The following is a 20,029-nucleotide window of genomic DNA, read 5'->3' on the forward strand; positions in this document are numbered from 1 at the left end:
ATGTCTGCATGCTATGTTATTGCATGTGTTGTTAACACTTGTGATAATAATCTTATAATATCCTTTATGAAGCAAGGATAACAAAAAAACATCCCTGTTCTTGGCACCAAAAGCTAGGCTAATTGAATTTACAGTTTCACATGCTTTTCAGAGACGACCCCACAATCTGGCACTGTACAGTATATTCAAACTTGAATTTCCCCTTGGCGATCAATAAAGTATCTATCTATCTATCTATCTATCTATCTATCTATCTATCTATCTATCTATCGATCTATCTATCTATCTATCTATCAAACAACGTATATATTAGAAATATATGTAATGTATGCCTATATAACTTGATGATATGTAGGCTACAAAACAAATATGTCTGCTACATATATATTATACTACATATACTACATATACATATATATATATATATATATATATATATATATATATATATATATATATATATATATAACAACGTATAGCCATATGAGATTGATGTATGGGGTTTTATAAATTCAATGCAACTTTGCTCTTTATTTTAGAGAAACCAGTAGGGGGAGCTCCATTACAATGTCAGAAATGACTTCTTTCTTCCCTCGTGATATTACTTCAATCTGACTCTTATCCTGCAAAGAAACGGACCGGAGTGCAAACTACACAACAAATTCATCATGATTGATGTAGGACTAATCAAGCTATGAAACACACACACACACACACGCACACACACACACACACACACACACACACACACACACACACACACACACACACACACACACACACACACACACTTACTGTCTATGGAGAAACCCCACATCGATTTCATTTTATCTACGGGTCAGACTTTAGACCAAACTTAAATAAAGGCTGTTTCGCAAATCAGATAAACTAATCAGATAAAACAATCATTTTTTTCTCTCTCTGGGTGTTGAAACCATCAGCCTAAACACACGTAGCCATGAGATAATACACTTTTAAAACGTGTCACGACTCACGAGTATATTCTCCATCCATCAAGGCTATTTAATGTTGAGGAAGGTAAATCTTCGCTTCTCAGCCTACAATCCTCGGCCACATTTGAACCAATGGTAGGACGAATGGGACTGCTTTAGCCAATGACAAACTAGTCTGAGTACGCACTCCGTTGGACGACGACGGTCATGGACTGGAGTAGTGTCCTTTTCGGTGTAACAAACTTTTAGAATTTAGTTTCGATACGGACAAAACGGTAAGTTTAATGCTACTTCATTGGCATATTTATTCCATTTGGAAACTCTAGTATGACGACTTTTTTAGGAAAGAAAACTCGGTTATCAATAGCCTACTTCGTTTCGCTTCTCGTCGGTAAACTATAAACGTTAACGTTATCCACTAAGCTCCATTTCTCAGAAAGAAAATAAACCTCACTTTATTATCTCTTGAGGTATGTGTGGTTTGTGAACGTCGTTCGATTGTTTTTTTTTTTTCTCGCTTTAAAATGTTTAACTGCAACATTCAAGTCTTGCTGACCCACTTAGGCCCACATGCATGCAACGGACGCTAATAAACGCAAAAGTCGGTCTGCCGTCGATTCTTTTTGTACCTTTTTTTTAGGTCGTCTTTTCTAGTAGACTTCCGTCAACCTACACTGACTTGTTGAATGCTACATAGATATGTTAAGTCTGTGTGTTACGCGTATTAGGAATGAGCCTCACCTGTCTACAAACGGCTTCAGACTACTTTTTAGAATGAAACTTGCAGAAACGTTATAGCCATCACCTGAAGTCAAGTGAACCTACATTGAAAGTTTCATGCTAGATTTACATACCCCAGACCAAATACGACATTACTTTAACCACAAAAGTGAATCATGTTTTGCATAAAGCATCTTAATGATTGCTGTCCTCCCTGTGTTTGCAGGAGTGAGGTGGGGGAGCTGTTTTGAGCAGTAATGGGGGATATTGAGGGTTCATACCGGGTCCTGCAGACCCCTGGCATAAGGCTGGGAGCCCAGTTCAATGCTGGTATCAGCACTTTGGAGCCGGGCCAGAGCCTCAGTGGCAACATGACCAGCGGGAGCAAAAGTCATGGGCGAGGAGAACTACAAATCCGTGTGCAGGGGCTGGACGACTCCCAGGAGTTCTTTGATATTGACGTAAGTTTCAACTCAACTTTTGCACAGTCTCATTGTGTTTCTTACATCCTCCTTTATTTACATTGTGATAAGTCTACAGTTTGTTACACAGCAGGCTACATCTGACCTTATAGTCCTGGGCTACCCTGGTTGCGTGTGGCTTGTGTTGGTGACAGCTGCCACATGGCTTTGGTGCCGAAATCCCTTCCTCCTTAAGGCTTCTTATTCGGGTAATGTTTAACTCACCAGGGCACTTTTTTAGTTTATTGGCTGTGATTTCTCAAAGCCTAAGCAGTATTTAATACGTTCTGTTCCAAAGCCAACAAGGAGGTAAATAATGTGTCCATCCAGTACTAAATCTTGAACATGTTAACATTTAGCATTCAATTAAATTGAGTAATTTTTCAGTCTGTGTGTTCAAAGGAAGCAAACATTTTGACTGATCATCCTGTGTATTCCTCAGTGTGGAGGATGCTGGAATAGCATCACAATAACATTTTCTATCCTCTTTTAGTCTGGGCGTAATTTGGCTTTCTCATTTAACTTCCACTAAAGGAGTGATGACAGGACAAGGTTTCCAAAATGGGGATTTTCTTGTTCTGCCATCATCACTGAAACCACAGCAGCTAAATGCATTTTTTTTTTTTATTAACTAGCCATTTTAAAATGATATAAAGCATACAGTGCTTGGACATTTTGAAGTTGTGAGCTATAATTTAACACGAGTGAATCTGTAGCCAAGAATAATAGCTTTTGAGTTTCCTTTTTATTCTAACTACTTCACAGAGAAGTTAATCCCTTTTAAAGACTGGCAGTTTGTTTGAGGACACTTTTAGATTCACACTGTTAAAGTACTTTCCCGTGTTTACTTGCCAAATTGCTGCTGGAGTCATTCAGAAGGTAAATAGGAAGCAATAAGGAAGCCCCTTTATCAGACCAAGTTTCCTGTCTTCTCTGTGGGGGGGGAAATATCAAAGTGGAGTCTCCAATGAATGAACACTCAAGTCAATGATTGATGGGAGGAGTTTTAATTTGCTCTGTAATATAGCTCAGAATATGTTAGTGTATTTAACTTGTCTAAATACTCTGTCCTAAATCCTTGTGTAGCCACAACAGTAACTGTTCTGGCAGATGTAGTTTGGGGGCACTGCTGAGACAGACATTTCAAAATCTTATGCACCATATGTTATCTCAAAGTCTTAAGCTAATAGAATGTGACAGACACCCGTTTTATTTGTATGGAAGTGGGTCCCTGCGCTGCTCAGTTCAAGTTTTTTTTTTTTGAAGTTTTAAGATATTCAGCCTTACATATTAAGAGACAACTGAACTTGGTCTGGAGAGTTCAAAATAAGTTCTGGACATGGTGTTCATAGGAGGTGGCAGACAGAAATACATGGCTGCTAAAGGGGAATGACGGCAATCCTGTTGTCAAGCAGACTGCAGTTTGCCAAGAACAAGATGGCCTCTGAGAGGCTCTGTTATTCACCACTGGCCAACATTTCTTAATATTGCTGTTCATTCACACTGAAGAGTAGTGGACTGGTGGGAGAATAGTATGTACTGTATGTCTATGCACAGAGTGGCTGCAGAGGAGCTATACTTCCACTACATGACTTGTGTTTAATCTTCACCTAAAAATAACTGCCAGTGTGCTATATCATCATCAGTTGTATGTCTATGTGACCACAATCCCTTTTTAAAGGAAGAACATGAATGAAGCAGCATAACTTGTCCTTCTTTGTAATTGTAGTTTTTTCTAATGCAAACTGTATGCAAAAATAGATACAAAATTGCAGTGTAGAATGTTTGAAATGGTTGTGGCCTTCAAGCAACTGGCTCCCCTCATTGTGGCATTTTGATTGCTCAGCTGCCTTATACATTTGTGTGGAGTCTTTTTCATCTGCCATTACCTGCCGCTCTCACTGTTTACTGTAAACAAATACACACGTGTCAAAAAAATTTGTTGCTCTCTTACACACAAGTGGGGCACACTTGGTCCTGGCTTTGTCTTGCTTTTATACCGTTTGAACCTAATGCATTACAGATATAATCTCATGAGAATGGAGAACCGTGGACATGGACATATGGTGTAATTTGAATACATGTATTTAGGGTCATCTAATGTCAACAGACAAATCAGATCAGAGCTTGTGTGCTTTGATCCGTGGCCTTCATCTGCTGCAGGTACCTAGCATGGTCATCATCAGCAGCAGACATTTGCTCGCATGGCTCATGTCCACAGGCCCCTCCCGCAGCCAGCACAGGAGAAAGCTCAGCCTTGTGGTTTCTGGACAGGGAGGCAGGGCCGGCAGGGCAGGGAAACACAGGCTTCTTTTGTCCAGCACAGCCAGCCCCTTTGCTGGCCTTAACTTCCAGCTCAAAACTCGCAAAAAAAGGGCTGAGGGTGGGATGTAGAACCTAGTTGTGTGAAAATGCACTACAGTTGGGGCATTGGTGGGAGGGGATCCGGGCAGGCTTCGCTTTAGTGTTAGCAAACAAGCACATAAATAGCAAGGTTGACAACCAAGTGGGTTTGGGGGGAGACAGAGGGGCAGCCTCTGGTGTTAAAAGAACAGTTTAGAGGGAGCAGTCATGGCCAGTACAAAGTTTGAGTCGGGGTGGTGGGGGAGGGGACACACACAGAAGTGAAGCCCTGCCGAAAGTTTGGAATTTCAACCACTGGCCTGTAGCAGAATGTTTGTTTGATTTTGTCAGTTGTGAATGATCAAACTCGTGTTACTTGTTTGGTAAGATGTGGAAGAAAAAAAGCTACTGGTGTTTCATAGTCTTTTTAAATGTTTTTGAGCATCCTGCAATAGTTTGAGATGTAGTAATGTAAGACTAGTATAGTTGGGGATGATCAAAGTATAATTATGTCTGTAACAGAGGGAGTGGAATTGGGCATCCGTTTCATGTGCATGCTCAAAAAAGGAGTACTCTTACCCTTCATTACAACCACTACAGCTGAGCACTCAACTCTCATCTCTACAAAGCACTCACACTATCCCACTGTGTACTGAAGTAGCCAAACAATCTAATAGCTGTGCATAGAAGGACTTGTTTCATGTGCTCTGCACATTACTGATCTCCTGTTACAGTTCTGATATTTTATTTTGCCGCTGGGAGTAATTGGCCGCCACTCGAGCAGGTCCCACCTATTTCTTTTTCTGTACTTTGGAGGCCAAGATTACTTTTGGAAAGTATCAGGGTTACACAGGTGACCTGAGCGGAAGGCACTTGGAACACCTGATCCTGATTACCACTGTTTGGTGTTTTTATCTGCCAACAAATGCTCTGGCCACAGATGTGTCCTGGAGCCAGGTAGTGAAAATAAATCGGCACTAAAGATTGAAAATGTTGCCAATAAGTTACAAAAAGCATCAAAGAAGCTGTTGATCTTTTGAAATATCTCCCCACAGACTTGTAAAAGTGGCCAGTGGTGTGCAGAGCTTTAAAATGTATGTCAGCAGGAAATCTCCTAGTGGCAAGGCCTTAACAATGTGCATCCCACTGTGCCAAATACAAGCCCAAACACACCCCTGCTGTCAGTAGGAGGTTCTACTAGAGCTGGAGAGTATCAACTGCTGTTTGGTGAACCATGCTTAACCTGTCATGCGAAGTACACCCAAGCCGTTGATTTAAATTAGGCTGGATGATATTTTCTGGGTTACCTGTGTTTTTGTGTGTTTGCTTCTTTGTTCTCTTTGCATGAGAAGGGCAGTCCTCCCCCGTAGCTAGCTGCTTTTAAAACCCCTGCACTTGTGTGCCTCCCCCCCACACAAACACAGAGGAAGATTTGTCTCCCTGAGAAACATCTGTTAGTTATAATCCCTGCTGCTTTCTGAGCTTGATTGGGTGACCCGCCGTAATGTTAGAGCTCAGCGATGAGACTGTGGTCCATACCACAAGTTTGGTGTGAACAAACTGCAAATGATCTCACTGATTTAAAAAAAAAAAAAAAACGTATACACCCCTCAAAAATGGAGAAATTATCATTTGGTAATGTTAATTGTGATAAAAACCAAACTAGAGGGATTCACATTTTACTTTTCTCTAATGTACCTTGAGGGGCTGCTACTAACAACTAATTATCATTTGAGCTGTCAATTTATTTTTAGATGTATTACTCTTTTAAAATGCATTCATCTTATAGTCTATAAAACATCAGAATTATGAAATTGCTCTTCACAATTTCCCAAAGCCCAAGGTACCACCTTTCTTGATTCTTGTGGTGTCTGACCAACCTGTCCAAACCCAAATATTTCAGTATACAATTATCAGTTTCTGTCATTTAATTAATGGACAGTAAAAAAAAAAAGATGACATGAACAAAGATAATATTTACTTGCATGTCACAGTGTTCATGTTTTCGTATCTCTTGACCTCTCTGGATATGCTTCTCTGCCAGGCCAGGAGCTCACTAGCTCCACAGATCGAAGACATTTGACATGTATATGATGGTTACATGTGCTGTCATTCTGTTCAATCAATTCGATCAAATTCAGGTTTGGCTCATTGCCTTTGTCACATTGCATTATTTCTCCTTTTTGTTACTGCTCTTGAATGCAGGAATGCCAAGCATATTTAAAGGGTGGTATAATAACTGTGTACACAGTAACTGATTGCACACACAGAGATAAGCCAATGTGGTCAGCGGTAAGAGGAAGTTGTTTGAATGGGAAATTATCTGCACAGGTCTCCATTGTAGGCCTGCATGATCCTGGGGAAAAATATGAATCACTTTTTTTTTTCTCACGAAGTGTAATGTTTATTGCACACATGAACCATGAAAAAACAAAACAAATTGGCAGTACCAAACATAGATTTTTTTTTTTTTGGCACCTATAGCACATTGCGCATCACCACAAGCCTGTAAACATTGAGGCTTCAATGAATAAAGAAAATAAAGTACATACTTGCCATTTAAGTACAGTAGACTACCAAAAGTAGTGACATATAACACATTGAACTAAATATGGCCCTGATACAGGCTCTATCTGAACTCCTTGAACATGTCTTCACATAACTAAAACATGTTAATGTCAAATGCTTTCAATAAATGAATTGAAGGAGGAAAAAAATCAATAAAAAAAATCAAAGTCATTTAACAATTAAATTGCGAACAGGGGTGAATCGAGATCGTGATTTTTATAACGATTGTGATAAAATTCCACGTAGAAACTATTCAGGATATGAAATCAGGGAGATTCAGTGTATAATTGTCTGCAGCCACTACACTGCTTACTTTTTGTACATTCACGCGAGAGGATATGAGGGGGATTTACAGTAGTGTACCTTGTCCTTTTTTGCCAGCTGTCTGGCTGCAGTCTCTGTGAAAATGTCATCCCTCTCTCTCAGATTGTGGAAGATAAAGCTGAATGTATTAGCAGAGGATTTTACTCTCCCTCCAGATTATATAGTGCTGTGAACGCGGTTACTGTACACAACTGTAACACAAAGGAGGGGCTTCTGACACCACACCAGTCAGAGTAGTTTTGCTCATGACTACTACACTGAGGAAAGAAATCAGTTTATTCTAATCTACCTTCAGTGTCTGGTTTTCCTGTCAAACCAGTCACCTTCTTCACGGCTTGGTAAAGAAAACATTTTAAGATGGAGAAGAGCTGGATATATTTTGAACCCCCATCTCTGAGCAGTGCTCACGGGGATTATTTTACTGGTTTAACATAGCTCCTTATGCTTTACATCTGCAGTTAAAACACTGGTTAGCCTGAATTTACTCTGGCTTTACCTTAAATTACAACTGAGAGAGGTGAACATTGTAAAGATTTACAGGAAAATAAGGATTATTGGATGGACATTTCTTAATCCACATGGAAGGTGTGGTTTTGCTCTAATAACTTTAGTTTACACAGCACTTCAGACATAGACTGGGTAAACCCAGCCCCGTCTGCCGGCAATTTGATTTCGCCCAGCCGCTCAGGCTGGAAACCTGTACGTTTATCTATCCTGCTCCCGTTACAAATCTGCGGGGACCAATCACAAACTGGCTTATCCACCTGGCGCGCTGTTGGCGGGTATAACACGACGACGATAGAGAAGCGACGGCAAGCAGCTTCTTGTTTACATTCAACATGGCGGTCACCGGCGCGCAGCAACCCGTTGATGAAAGTACGTCACCCGGATCGTTGGTCTGATTGGTTGAAGGACTATCCAATTGCGTACAGAGTCATTTGAACTATGCCCGTTGGTCACGCCTCTTGTGCAGTAGAAAATACAGAGCAGACTCCCCAGACTAATGTTCGATCTTAAAAGACTGAGCTTGCTCTGGTGATAGCCAGACTATTTCAGACATTGATTCCGTGTGCTTTGAGCTCATTATGTGATTGCATTGACTCTAGTCTTTGTTGAATTTGCATTGACTCTGGACCCCACTGAACCAGTCAAACTGAGACAGAATCCCTCAAAATGTTCTTTACATTTGGCCGCTGTTACATTTTGAATACTTAGGTATGTTGTTTGGCCTGCACTCAAAGACAACCCAGACAAAGTATTTTAACACACCACTTTTTGCTCTCTGGTTGAGATCAGCTGTAATCAGACACTGTAAATGCATGGAAAACGGGCCTTTTACAGTGGATTCCTAAATTTATGGATGTTGTGTCAGGAGGTTTCACCTGCAATTTATAGATTGTGTGAATGCGGAACACATGATTGTATCAAAGTAATGAAAAGACTAACTACAGTAAATCTCCCGCTGCTCTTTGAGTTGTAATGTTTTACTTTAGCCAATGCAAAGCAGTTCTTTTTATAAGGCTTTTAAAAATACTATGTTACATTACAACCAGATGTTTCAGGCTATAATTTTCTCCAAAAGTCACAGGCTAGGCTCCCAAACCTCAAGTGCCGTGTGTGCTTAGTACATAGTAATTAGTTCTTCATTTAGTGAAAACAAACCCTGCAGCATTGAGAAGGTAAACTTCTGCAGATTTCCTGCTTGTGATTTTGCTGCACTCCGTTCAGGGCCAGATCACTTTTTAAATGTACAGTAGGACACCATTGTTGCCGTTTACTTACTCATCCAGGTCAAGGAGGCCATTTGAATTGACAGACGGAACATAGGCAACGATAAAACAACATGAAGTGGATCATTTACAGATGCCAAATATTTTCTACACCACACAGACAGACGGCGTTTATTCTGTGCTCACACAAGCATGGCTATCCTCACCTCAGCCCAAGCAAAGATGTGTTTTTTACAGTGATGTTTGTTAAAGTGCCCATATTATGAAAAAATCACTTTTTCTGGGATTTGGGGTGTTATGTTGTGTCTCTGGTGCTTCCACACACATACAAATTTTGAAAAAAAATCCACCCATGCTGTTTAGAGTGAGATCCGGTTTCTGAATGTGTCCTGCCTTCAGTCTCTGGGTGAGCTGTTCAAAATCGGCACGGCTTGTGACGTCACAAGCCGAAACGAGCAGGCTAACCGCAACCATTAGCTCGTAGCATTAGCATGCTAACGCTATGGCTAACGCTAGCATGCTAACGCTAGCATGCTACCTCGTTCTCAATAGCAAAGCACTGCTACAACACACACAAGTTCACCATAATCTACAAAAGAACTACTTACATGTGCGCCCTCATTTAGAAGTCTCCCAGCTAATCCTGCCTTGTAACTGACCAAAGTTGTAGAAACAGCCTTTCTTTTACTGTCTATGGAGCTAGCTAGCTGACATGATCTACATCTGAGCTACTGGGCATGTGCAGTGCAATCAAAGATAGTACAGAAGAAGAAGAAAAGAGGTCTCACTCTGTAGCTAAAACAGAGACCAGCTGAAAAGAGGATCTGCAGCAGTGAGAGAGAGCACTGCAGTACAACACAAATATGGTGTTTTTTGAAAATTAAACCATGTAAACCTATTCTGGTACAACCTTAAAATACAATTATGAACCTGAAAATGAGCATAATATGGCTGCTTTAATCAACTATGATGTTGCTAAGCTATATTGTTCAAACTTGTTGTTTTATTTTTGTTTGTTTTTGTCAAAGCAATGCAATTTCTCTGTTTATTGAGATTGTAAGATGTATCATATCATCAGTGGGCTTTTAGGGTCTTTGTATTGGCATAGATGAAAACAGTTTTTTCTGTTTTTTTTTCTTTCAGCCAAAAGCTATTGGACAGGTCCTCCTCTCTGAGGTTTTCCGGAGAGGCAACCTCATAGAGAGTGATTACTTTGGCATCGAGTTTCAGAACATGCAGCTGAACTGGGTACGTACACCAGCGACTGCGTCTTCTGTTTCCTGTTTGAGACAGACACATTGAATATCCAGGAACAGACATGCAAGTTGATTGCACAGTTAGTAACTGACCGGCAAAGGCAGCCGGCGTTTTAATGCTCAAAGGTCACAGCTTGTTGACAACGTGACTGGCTGAGAAATGACTAATTTAGAAATCGTTTGCCCTGAGACGGTCAGTTGCTCTTCTTTAGCTTTCTACAGCAGTGTAAACAGTGATGTAGTATTGTTTTTACTGGACTTGAGCAGCATATAATCTAAGAATATTTTTAACTCCTCTGGCACAAGTGCCCATACACACATGTCAGACTTTCCAATGTTTTATTCTTCCAGAAACATAAGTGGAATTCCAGACCACCTACAGGCTTTTTGTAAAGCAACAGAGAAGAGATATTGAACACACTGTTTATCTTCTTCAAAGAGAATGGAGCCGGTGTTGACCCACTGGCTTTTTAGCTGATACATTCAACTGCAAGAGCACTGAAAAGCCATACTGCGTATATACAATACATTTATTGCTCCGCAGTGTTGTTTTCAAAGGCGCTTTTATATGACAAGAGTCGGGCACTATGTTTAAAGTTCAGCAGCAACTATACAGAACTAAATGCCTCTAACCAAAAAGGTAAATGACAATCAAAGTTCAAATACATTTAACTTTGGCAGCTCTGTTTTTCTTTAATGGTGCCTTTGCCACATACAAGAGTAGAGTTACTCCAAAAAAAATATAAACTGAACCGTTTGTAACATTGACCGTCGACACATTTGTGACTGTAAACTGAGTGAAATATTCAGGCAAATATCAGCTGATACCAATTGCTCAATATATCTGTCTGCATCGAGCACATTCCTCCCTCAATCAGGCCCAGATGTAACTGGGCAAGCAGGCTCCTACAGTGAGGCAGTGAAGCCAGTTTTTGCCCACAACATTGCCACATCACTCTACTACAGTACCATCTAGAATCTGATATAACATACAGTCACTTTTGTAGTAATGGAGTCATTTGTAGTAGAGCTGTGAACATCTGTCAAATGTTGTAAAAAGTTCTCATAATATTGTGAAGATACAACTATTTTCTTTTTATTTTCTTCAGGTTTGGCTTGAACCCACAAAACCCGTTATGAGACAAGCTCGAAGTAAGTGAGCTGAAATGTTAGCTCAAATTCCACCTAATGAAAATGTGCTTGTGTGCTGATGATCTGGTTTCATGTTTTTCAGGACCGGCAAATACGCTTTTTAGACTGTCAGTGAAATTCTTTCCTCCAGACCCCGGTCAGCTGCAGGAGGAGTACACAAGGTCAGTGACTGTAATTTCCTACTGGATATTACTTTTATCTCATGCCCGTGTAGAGCGGCTTTAGAAAATACAGATTTCTTTTAGTTTTTCCCAGAACCTCACGATTATGGCTTTCAGGGCATTATAATATTTGTTCTCCCAATAATGTTTGTGAAATTCTTTGAATGCTTTGCTGCAGTCAGTAAGAAATAATCAATGCATGTATTTATTTTAATTTAAGAAGTACAACATGACATTTATGACTTGAGGAGTTACTTTGTGAAGGCCTGCATGACATTTAGTTACTTCTCATGAACACAAACAGATGGACATGCTTTTTTTTTTTTTTCTTTTCTTTTTTTTTTTTTTTATAGGTACTTATTCTCACTGCAGATGAAACGAGATCTGATGGAGAGCAGGTTGATCTGCACAGAAAATACTGGAGCCCTGCTGGCCTCTCACCTCGTCCAGTGTATGTTCAAGCTGGTATTTTGTACTTCAGTATTTGGTTGTCCAGTCCTGTAATCAACATTTTATTAATTTGTTTGTTTCTTTGATTTGGAGGAAGTAGTTGTTTCTGTTATTTAGTCTACCCTCACTGATGTACAGTAAATGGGGTTGACAAAATAATTGAAACATCTGTCAGTATAACACAATACAATTCAACCGCACTACAAACTGCAGCCTCCAAAATGACCATACAGTTGAATCAACAAACAAAGTGTAAGTCTTCTAGTCCTAAAATAGAGGGGAAGCTGCAGGAAGAGATCTCACTCTACTTCAATTTCTGGTGTTTTTTACTTTCTACCCAATGCAGCTTTCATTTTAAAAACAATTTAATCATTGGTATTGATATAAAACCCTGCCAAAACTAATGTGCACACTCAAAATAAAGCCAATGGACCTTGCTTAAAAGATGTTTACCATGATGTACACATTAAAAAACAATGTTTTGCAATTCTTTAAACCACAGCGGAGATTGGCGACTATGATGACGTAGCAGACAGGGACTTCCTGAGGATGACCAAGCTGTTGCCTTACCAAGAGAAAGTGCAAGAGAGGATCATGGAGCTCCACCGCAGGCACCTGTAAATTGTTTAATGTTGAACTAAAGCTGTGTGATGTTATGTTTTGTATTTCTGCATTGCCTTTTCAATCCACCTTTCCATTACCTGCTCGTGCCAGTTTGGTTGTGGCTGCATCATTTCTTCCATTACACTCTTAATATTTGAATCTAAGACATTCTTAACAATGTTATGTTTACGTAAAGTAAAAATTTCAGTTAAACAAGGAGGTATCAGTCGTTCCCTAACCTCAGTAACAAAGTGAACACCTCTTCCAGTTGCTGTTAATGCCACTAAGTACACATTTATTGCTGCCGTTTTTACATTGCTACCACAAAATAGACCAGCTGAGTGCCAGGCTGCCAGTAGATTGTTCTGTCACAGACTGGTCATTTCTACTCTGCACAGTTCATATTTTTTCATGTTTTTTCTACTCTCTAAAGGATGAGATGAAGTCTTGACGATCAAGTCCAAACTTAAAATAAAAAAGTATAGTTCCAGGTACTATAATTAATTGGTTTATTTTTAAAGTACAGGTACACTTAAGACAACTTCTTTAGCGTAACAAGAGAATGTGATTTGTTACTTTTGACTCCTGGCCACATGTTTACTGTGACGTGGACACAGCTCAGTTCAGGATCATAGGCCTGTACCGCGAAGCAAGATCAACATGCCCTGGATTAATTTTAGTTACCCGGCTTCACCTAACCTAACAACCGCGGTCCCGCGTAAGCTGTCACGACGGTGGTTAACAACTAGTTCAGTCAACCCAGGGTTTCCCAATCCAGCGGCGCGCGCGTTCACATAAAAGAGGCGGTGTTTGCACAGCACGACCAATCGCAAACATTTACCATAGCCGCATATTTTACATAAGAAGAGCAAACTATAATTCTACATAAATATGAAGAACACAGAGACGGTTTTACAGGCAAAACGCAATACAGTCGCTGCTTCCTAAAACAGGAAGGAACGCTGGCAAAAAAATTGCCGACGCTGTAAATGCGTAAATCACAACACTTATCAATATCACTTCACCATCAGTCAGGCACAAGATCTGACCATAATTACACTTGTGCTTTCCATAAACTGTCGTTGCTTTAGCCTATTATTTCAGTTGCAACCCTGGCAGTGGGAAGCGATCGTGAGAGCAAATAAAAAATATAAAAATATAATTCAAACCGATGTGCGCATTGGCAACACACGGCTGAAGAAGCCGACAAATAGCCTATACGTAATTCTCTGCGCTGAAAATCTATATCTTTCATAAAAATACAAATCGGGGAATGTTAACGGGGTTGTCGGTCTCTAAATGTTTTACCTTTTTATGAGCGCACCTCTCTCTCTTCGCGCACCGAGCTCCACCGGAACGGTGACGCCATTATCAATGGAGTGTTGATTGGTCAGTAGGCGGTGCTTTCACACCGGTTGATCTCTAATCTCCAACATAACCTGCTCCCGACCAGGTTAGGTGTTCAGCATAAGTTACCACGGCGATTTAACCCAGTAACAAGTGATCCACCGTCGTGATACACGAAACCCTGGGTTGAACCCGAAGTTGCCTCGTTAACGCCAAATCTTGCTTCGTAGTACAGGCCTCAGGACTGTTACGGTTTGACCTCGCAGGGTCATAATATTATGTGTTAGTGTTAGTGAAGTCACAAATGATAACATCACAGCACACCAGAACACAAGCTGAATGTTTGGGGTGTACTACAAATTGATGCCACTATTTCCTGAACGTTATCTGCTAAATGTTGAACAAACTACACATTTCGAGTCTTCACTAGACATTGCTGCTTCCAACCATTTGGACCATTTCAATTTTTTTTTTTATCCCACAGGGTATCACATTAATTACAATTTTTTTTTTAATTTGTAAACAGTGGCACGTTGTCTGTCTCTTTTTATGTGGCTTTAAACACAAATGTTTAGTGTTACCTGTGATGAACTGAGACAACTGTGTTCTTGCTAAACAACCATAATGACAAGGTTTGCCCCATTTCACAGTCCAGAGTCTCACAAAACTACTCGCTGTACTTTCCCCTCCACCAGCCTCCTTGTTAGCTCAGTACTATCCATTGACCAATAGGGGCTCTTTTCAACCAAGTGTCTCTAAAGACCTTTGCTAATCTCTTCCGTTGGTTGCCATTGTGGAAGCACAAGCGGCGAGTTCCCTGGCCTAATCCCCTGCTCTGGCCGGTCTATTAGCCATAAGGCCAGTGGGGCAGGAGGGCCCTAAGGAGATTTCAACGCTTAACGGATGAACAAAATTAGAATGTGGTGATGATTGGATGGATATGTCTTTCTAACATGCTGTTTGGTTGTAATCACATGGTTTTAAATAATGCCTTTCAAATCCTCGAAGTTATAAGGGATTTAAGAACACACTACTCTGCAAATGAGTCATGATACGGTCTTTGTTTAAATATTATGTGGTAATTAAAAAAGACCGATTGCAGGATGGACACAAGGCTCCAAACTATGCTTTTATGCTTCGAAAGCCTGCTCAACTGTATTTATTAACCTTATAGGTTTAAGGAATACAGTTGTTAACGTACACAATGTCAGTTCAAAGTGAGTTACATATTGCATCAAGCATGTTAAATAGGGATTGAAGCAGAAGACTTTACCAACCTAGTTGGTTTATCTTAAAGCATATTTAAATGATATTAAAATGAATAGAAGTGAGTTCAGAATGTAAGTGCAACGTTCATAGTGGGGAGCTTAGGATTTTATATTATGCAACAATATTTTAATCTTTATTCTATGACACACTGGAAACCAGTGTAGTGACTTAAGAATTGGTGTGATGTTTTTTTTTTTGTTATTGAGATGTTGCTGTTCAAATTCAGGTCAAATTACCCATGGGCCAAGGCATTACCATACTTGGTTTTCAAAGGGTTGAGATGAGCAGAGCCTTTGCCTTTCTTCCTTTTTTCTCTGGATTTTTCGTGTTTTTTTTTTTTAATTGAAAATCATTGATCATTATTTTGTGTAGTGTAATAATTTAGTTAAATGAGTGTCTGCAAAATTCTAATGGGTAATGTAATTGTTTAGTATAATTTGGTCCAATAGAACCTTATAAAAGGTTAAATAAAAGAGGCCTAAGGATTGAGCCATGTAAAACTCTGCCATCTTGGTCTATTTGGATCATAGACTGTAAATTAGTGGACAGAGCATGTGTGACGTAACCCATTGGTTTGTGGAGATCTGCTATCTGTCGTCGAGTTTGCCGTTACGGACGCAGCCATCCTGGTTGCGGATGTGATGATTTTAGACGTGAGGGAGAAGCCCTTACACTCTGTTACGTTACACACTTTCATTGGCAATCACATCATAGCCACGCCCTCAAACACACTTATGCTTTATCGCCGATTTTAAAATCAACAAGATAAAGATGTTAAAAAATTAACATCATTCTGTGTTGCAGAAGACTTAAAACTAGCGATTGAGACCATAAACTCATTATGAAAATGTTTACTGAGGTAATAAATTAAGTGAGAAGTGCGTCACTTTCTCATAGACTTCTACAGAAACCGACCTCCTTTTGCAACCGCACGTGTCGCCCCCTGCTGGAATTCTGACAGAATGCAGGTTTAAGGCACTTCCGCATTTGCAGCACTTCGATTCGCCGAACCGGATGCAACAAGGCAATTCAAAGTGCTTGACATAAAAGAGGACATACCGTTGAACAAGTGTTGATGTGTTTTACATATTGTCTACTCCAGGGGCCAGACTCCAGCTGAATCAGACTTCCAAATCCTGGAGATTGCCCGTAAACTGGAGATGTATGGCGTCCGCTTCCACCCAGCAGCTGACCGAGAAGGCACCAAAATTAATCTGGCTGTTGCTCATATGGGCCTTCAGGTTTTCCAGGTGACCGCTGCTCTCATACCATGCATGCTGTGTTTTGTTTGACGTGATCCTTCGTCCGTAACAATGTTGCTAAAGGTTATTTCTTTCTTTTAACATTCCTTTTTTTTCTCCCAGGGCAACACAAAAATAAATACCTTCAATTGGTCCAAGATTCGCAAACTGAGCTTCAAAAGAAAACGGTTCCTGATCAAGCTCCACCCAGAGGTTCATGTACGTAATAAGGAAGAGATAAATGTCTTTATTCAGGAAATGCCAATGTTGAATGTCCGTTATTTTATCTCCCTGTCTCAGAATCCACATCCACTGTAAGGGGGATCAGTTTGCTGTGTGAGTTAATTGTCTTTCTCGGTCTGTTTGTTTTCAGGGCCCCCATCAGGACACTCTTGAGTTTATGATGGCCAGTCGAGACCAATGCAAAATCTTTTGGAAGATCTGTGTGGAATACCACTCGTTCTTCCGTTTGTTTGACCAACCCCAACCCAAATCCAAAACTATCCTCTTCACCAGAGGCTCTTCCTTCAGATACAGGTATTACACACTGACATAACGACAAAGGCATATGTCATCTTGAATGCTTATTTGTAGGAACCTTGGGGTTTCTTGTGCAATGAAACGAAAATGTTCTGACACAATCTGTTGTGTCAGTAGTCAGTGTTTTTAATTCAGATCTCTTTCTGTCAGTGGAAGGACCCAGAAGCAACTTGTGGACTATGCCCGGGAAAATGGAGCGAAGAGAACTCCATACCAGAGGTTTGTATATACAGTGTGGTCACTGTTTATCAGAAAGACGAGTTGTTTCCCTCATAATTCTTTCTTAGTATCGACTGAGAAATGTTTGCACACTGCATTCATAACAATAATTCTGTCATTAAATTGTTTCTTGCTCAGGAGGAACAGTAAAATACGAATGTCTGCTCGCTCCCTAGCCACCGATGTGCCAAAACAGGTCAGTGGCGCCACAGGGTCCAACAAGCTAAAACTGTCCACATTTTGTACTATAATGAATAAACTAATACAATGATCCTGTCCTTTACTACTTTCCGCTTTCTTTTTCCTCCCTCACTCTGTTTTTCCTTGTCCTGTCTGTGCTACGTTGTTCCAGAGCTTGTCATTCAATGACAGCCTCAGGGCCCCAGGCTCCCCCTACTCCGCTACTGTGTCCTTCTACCCAGCGCACATCTCCAGCGTCCCCCTGCGAACAGAACTCCAAACTCAGCCACAGCCTTTTCCCACACTGAGCCGGTCTCCCGCACCTCCCCAGCAGCAGCAGCAACAGCAGCTTCAGTCCCCTCTGCAAGCTACCAGACCCCCCAGCCCTCCGAAGGAAGAATCCGTCAAGGCTGCTTCCCCATCTCACTACACTTTTCAAGGTGCCCCTAGCAATCAGGCAGCAGGAGACTGCAGCCCCTTGTTTGTGTGTGTAGAAAGTGGCACTTCCCAATCACAGGCCTCCAAAAATGGCAATGAGGATAATGGGCATGGTGGGAGGAGGGGAACTGGGTGTTCTGTGGGAGGGGGTGTAGGGAAGAGAAAGGGGGTTCTTACACCTGAGGCTTTTGAGGCAGAGCTTTTGCGTACAAAACAGAATCCCATGTTCTCAATGTCCAACTCGCCTCTGCATGTCACAGAGGAGTTCATAGATGATGATCCCACTGAAATTTCCTTTTATGGTGGGGGTGCCGAGGCCTACTCTTTTGGGCTTGATGATAAAGTAGATCAGTTTGGTTATGTGGATGAATCTGACCTCAGCAAAAACAGGATCTTTAGTGTGGGCATGGAGGACCTGAATGGGAATACCAATCCTTTCCCTCATAGCATTGTTGGTCATTCTGAGACCAGCTCTTTGGTTAATAACCGCTCCGAGTGCAGCTCCCTGGACAACCTGGGGCTCAGCTCTGCAGGTGAGTCCATGTCGGCGGGTTATGGAGGCACTGACTCCTCCTCGCTTCGCCTGCCAGGCTCTGACATCCAGTCAGAGGCCAGCTCAATGGTCAACTTCCCAGCGTACTCGGTGCGATCCGAGAGCAGCTCCGCTGTGCAGTTCAATGACCTGGTAGAGCAGCTTGAGCAGCTCAGCTACCCGCCCACGGCCACTGAGGGCTCTGGGAACGGCAGCTCAGATTCAGACTCCGACTGGGGCTCTGACAGTGTCCTTCCCCCTGAGCAGAACCTGTTTTACAGTAATCCGCTGACGGGGAGCGGTGGAATAGAGGGTTTCCTCCTACAGTGTCACAACCTGCAGGCCATGGCGCTCTCAGACCCCTCTGGATCCCCTCATATTAAAATGTAAATCACATATTGTTACAGCACTTAATAATTAATAATGATGATAAGCAGCAACAGCAATCTCTAATATAATACACTTTAACCTTAGTCTCAACAACACTTTTGACATTCAGAAAGCTTTTAGGTACGTAAGATGGCAAAGATGTGTAACTGTGAAGCTGATAAATTTACAGCTAGTGTCCGAGTTAATTTCCCAGAGCCTGCACTCCCATCAGCGTTGATGCACATCTTTGTGGTGTACACTTGTTAAATGTCACATGCGTTAATTTGTAGCTCTCTGTACTGATAAGTGGCGGGAAACATCTACTTTTCCATATGTTGGTTTTCTACAGCAGCACTTTTATTTTAGTTTGTGTCAGTGGTTTGACCTGGTGTCCATCTGCCATGGCCAGTTTATGGTGCTTTTTTTAATCACTCCTGTCTTCTCATGAAAGATGTTGGCCTTATATTTCATGAGATTCTTGAATGACACTTTCTTAGTCTTTTTCAGTTGTCGATATTCTCAACATTCAGCCAATTTAGAGCAAATGTTGATGATGCATTTTGGGTGAATCCCTCTGGGGTTTCAGAAAATGCAAAAACATTTAGTGCTTTTTAGAAGCTTTATGTTTCAAGTCCTTTTTTAAAAAAAAACACGAATGTCCACATTGTCATAGGAATGTATTGTTAGATTTGACTCCCATTTGCTGAATACATGCACATTTAACTAGCCTGGGAAAACCCTGACAAACTTCAAATTTGAGATTTGCTCTGCAAGTCAGTCTGGCCAAGAGCCCATTCAAGCCCATTTCCAATTTTTCCAAATCGAGGCACCAATCCGTTGAGGCGGGCTTTACACGATGACGATAGCGCTGCTACGTCACCCGGATCGTTGGTCTGATGGGTTGAAGGACTATCCAATTGCGCCCGGAGGCATTTGAGCGGCGTCCGCTGGAAATGAGCTGTGAATGAACCTTGCCCAGACCCGCTCTCAGTTACAACTGAGAAGGGTCTGGTGTCAACCAGGCTAACATTTAACTCAAGATGTCAGAAAAATATTGTTTTGCACCAAGTAATGTATTTTATTTTTTTATGATTTCTACCCATATTTTTTACAATAACTTGACCAACAAGTAAGCTTAAAAAATGTATATCCTAATTTTCTTAAAACTTAAAA

At 41.0% G+C, this 20,029-nt stretch overlaps 1 protein-coding gene across 7 annotated transcripts in view; it reads left to right on the plus strand.

Moving 5' to 3' along the window:
* The first annotated feature begins 956 nt into the window (after window positions 1-956).
* The window catches only part of farp2 (FERM, RhoGEF and pleckstrin domain protein 2), a 34,312-nt gene continuing 15,239 nt past the window's right edge, over window positions 957-20,029 (plus strand). For 2 of the 7 annotated variants that reach the window (XR_004898698.1, XM_036006864.1), the window contains exons 1-13: window positions 957-1,228; window positions 1,900-2,134; window positions 10,243-10,347; window positions 11,465-11,507; window positions 11,590-11,668; window positions 12,022-12,119; window positions 12,621-12,735; window positions 16,440-16,587; window positions 16,702-16,797; window positions 16,952-17,115; window positions 17,269-17,337; window positions 17,476-17,533; window positions 17,690-17,957. Coding sequence is in view for 6 of the 7 variants with exons in the window: in XM_036006864.1 (XP_035862757.1) it covers window positions 1,931-2,134; window positions 10,243-10,347; window positions 11,465-11,507; window positions 11,590-11,668; window positions 12,022-12,119; window positions 12,621-12,735; window positions 16,440-16,587; window positions 16,702-16,797; window positions 16,952-17,115; window positions 17,269-17,337; window positions 17,476-17,533; window positions 17,690-17,957 (1,447 nt within the window). In the remaining variant the exon portion in view is untranslated. The remainder of the gene's footprint in view (window positions 1,229-1,899; window positions 2,135-10,242; window positions 10,348-11,464; window positions 11,508-11,589; window positions 11,669-12,021; window positions 12,120-12,620; window positions 12,736-16,439; window positions 16,588-16,701; window positions 16,798-16,951; window positions 17,116-17,268; window positions 17,338-17,475; window positions 17,534-17,689; window positions 17,958-20,029) is intronic. The other 5 variants (XM_031318189.2, XM_031318190.2, XM_031318187.2 and 2 more) reach the window with 3 other exon arrangements.

Source organism: Sander lucioperca, chromosome 11 (genome assembly GCF_008315115.2).
Source record: "Sander lucioperca isolate FBNREF2018 chromosome 11, SLUC_FBN_1.2, whole genome shotgun sequence".
NCBI lineage: Eukaryota > Metazoa > Chordata > Actinopteri > Perciformes > Percidae > Sander > Sander lucioperca.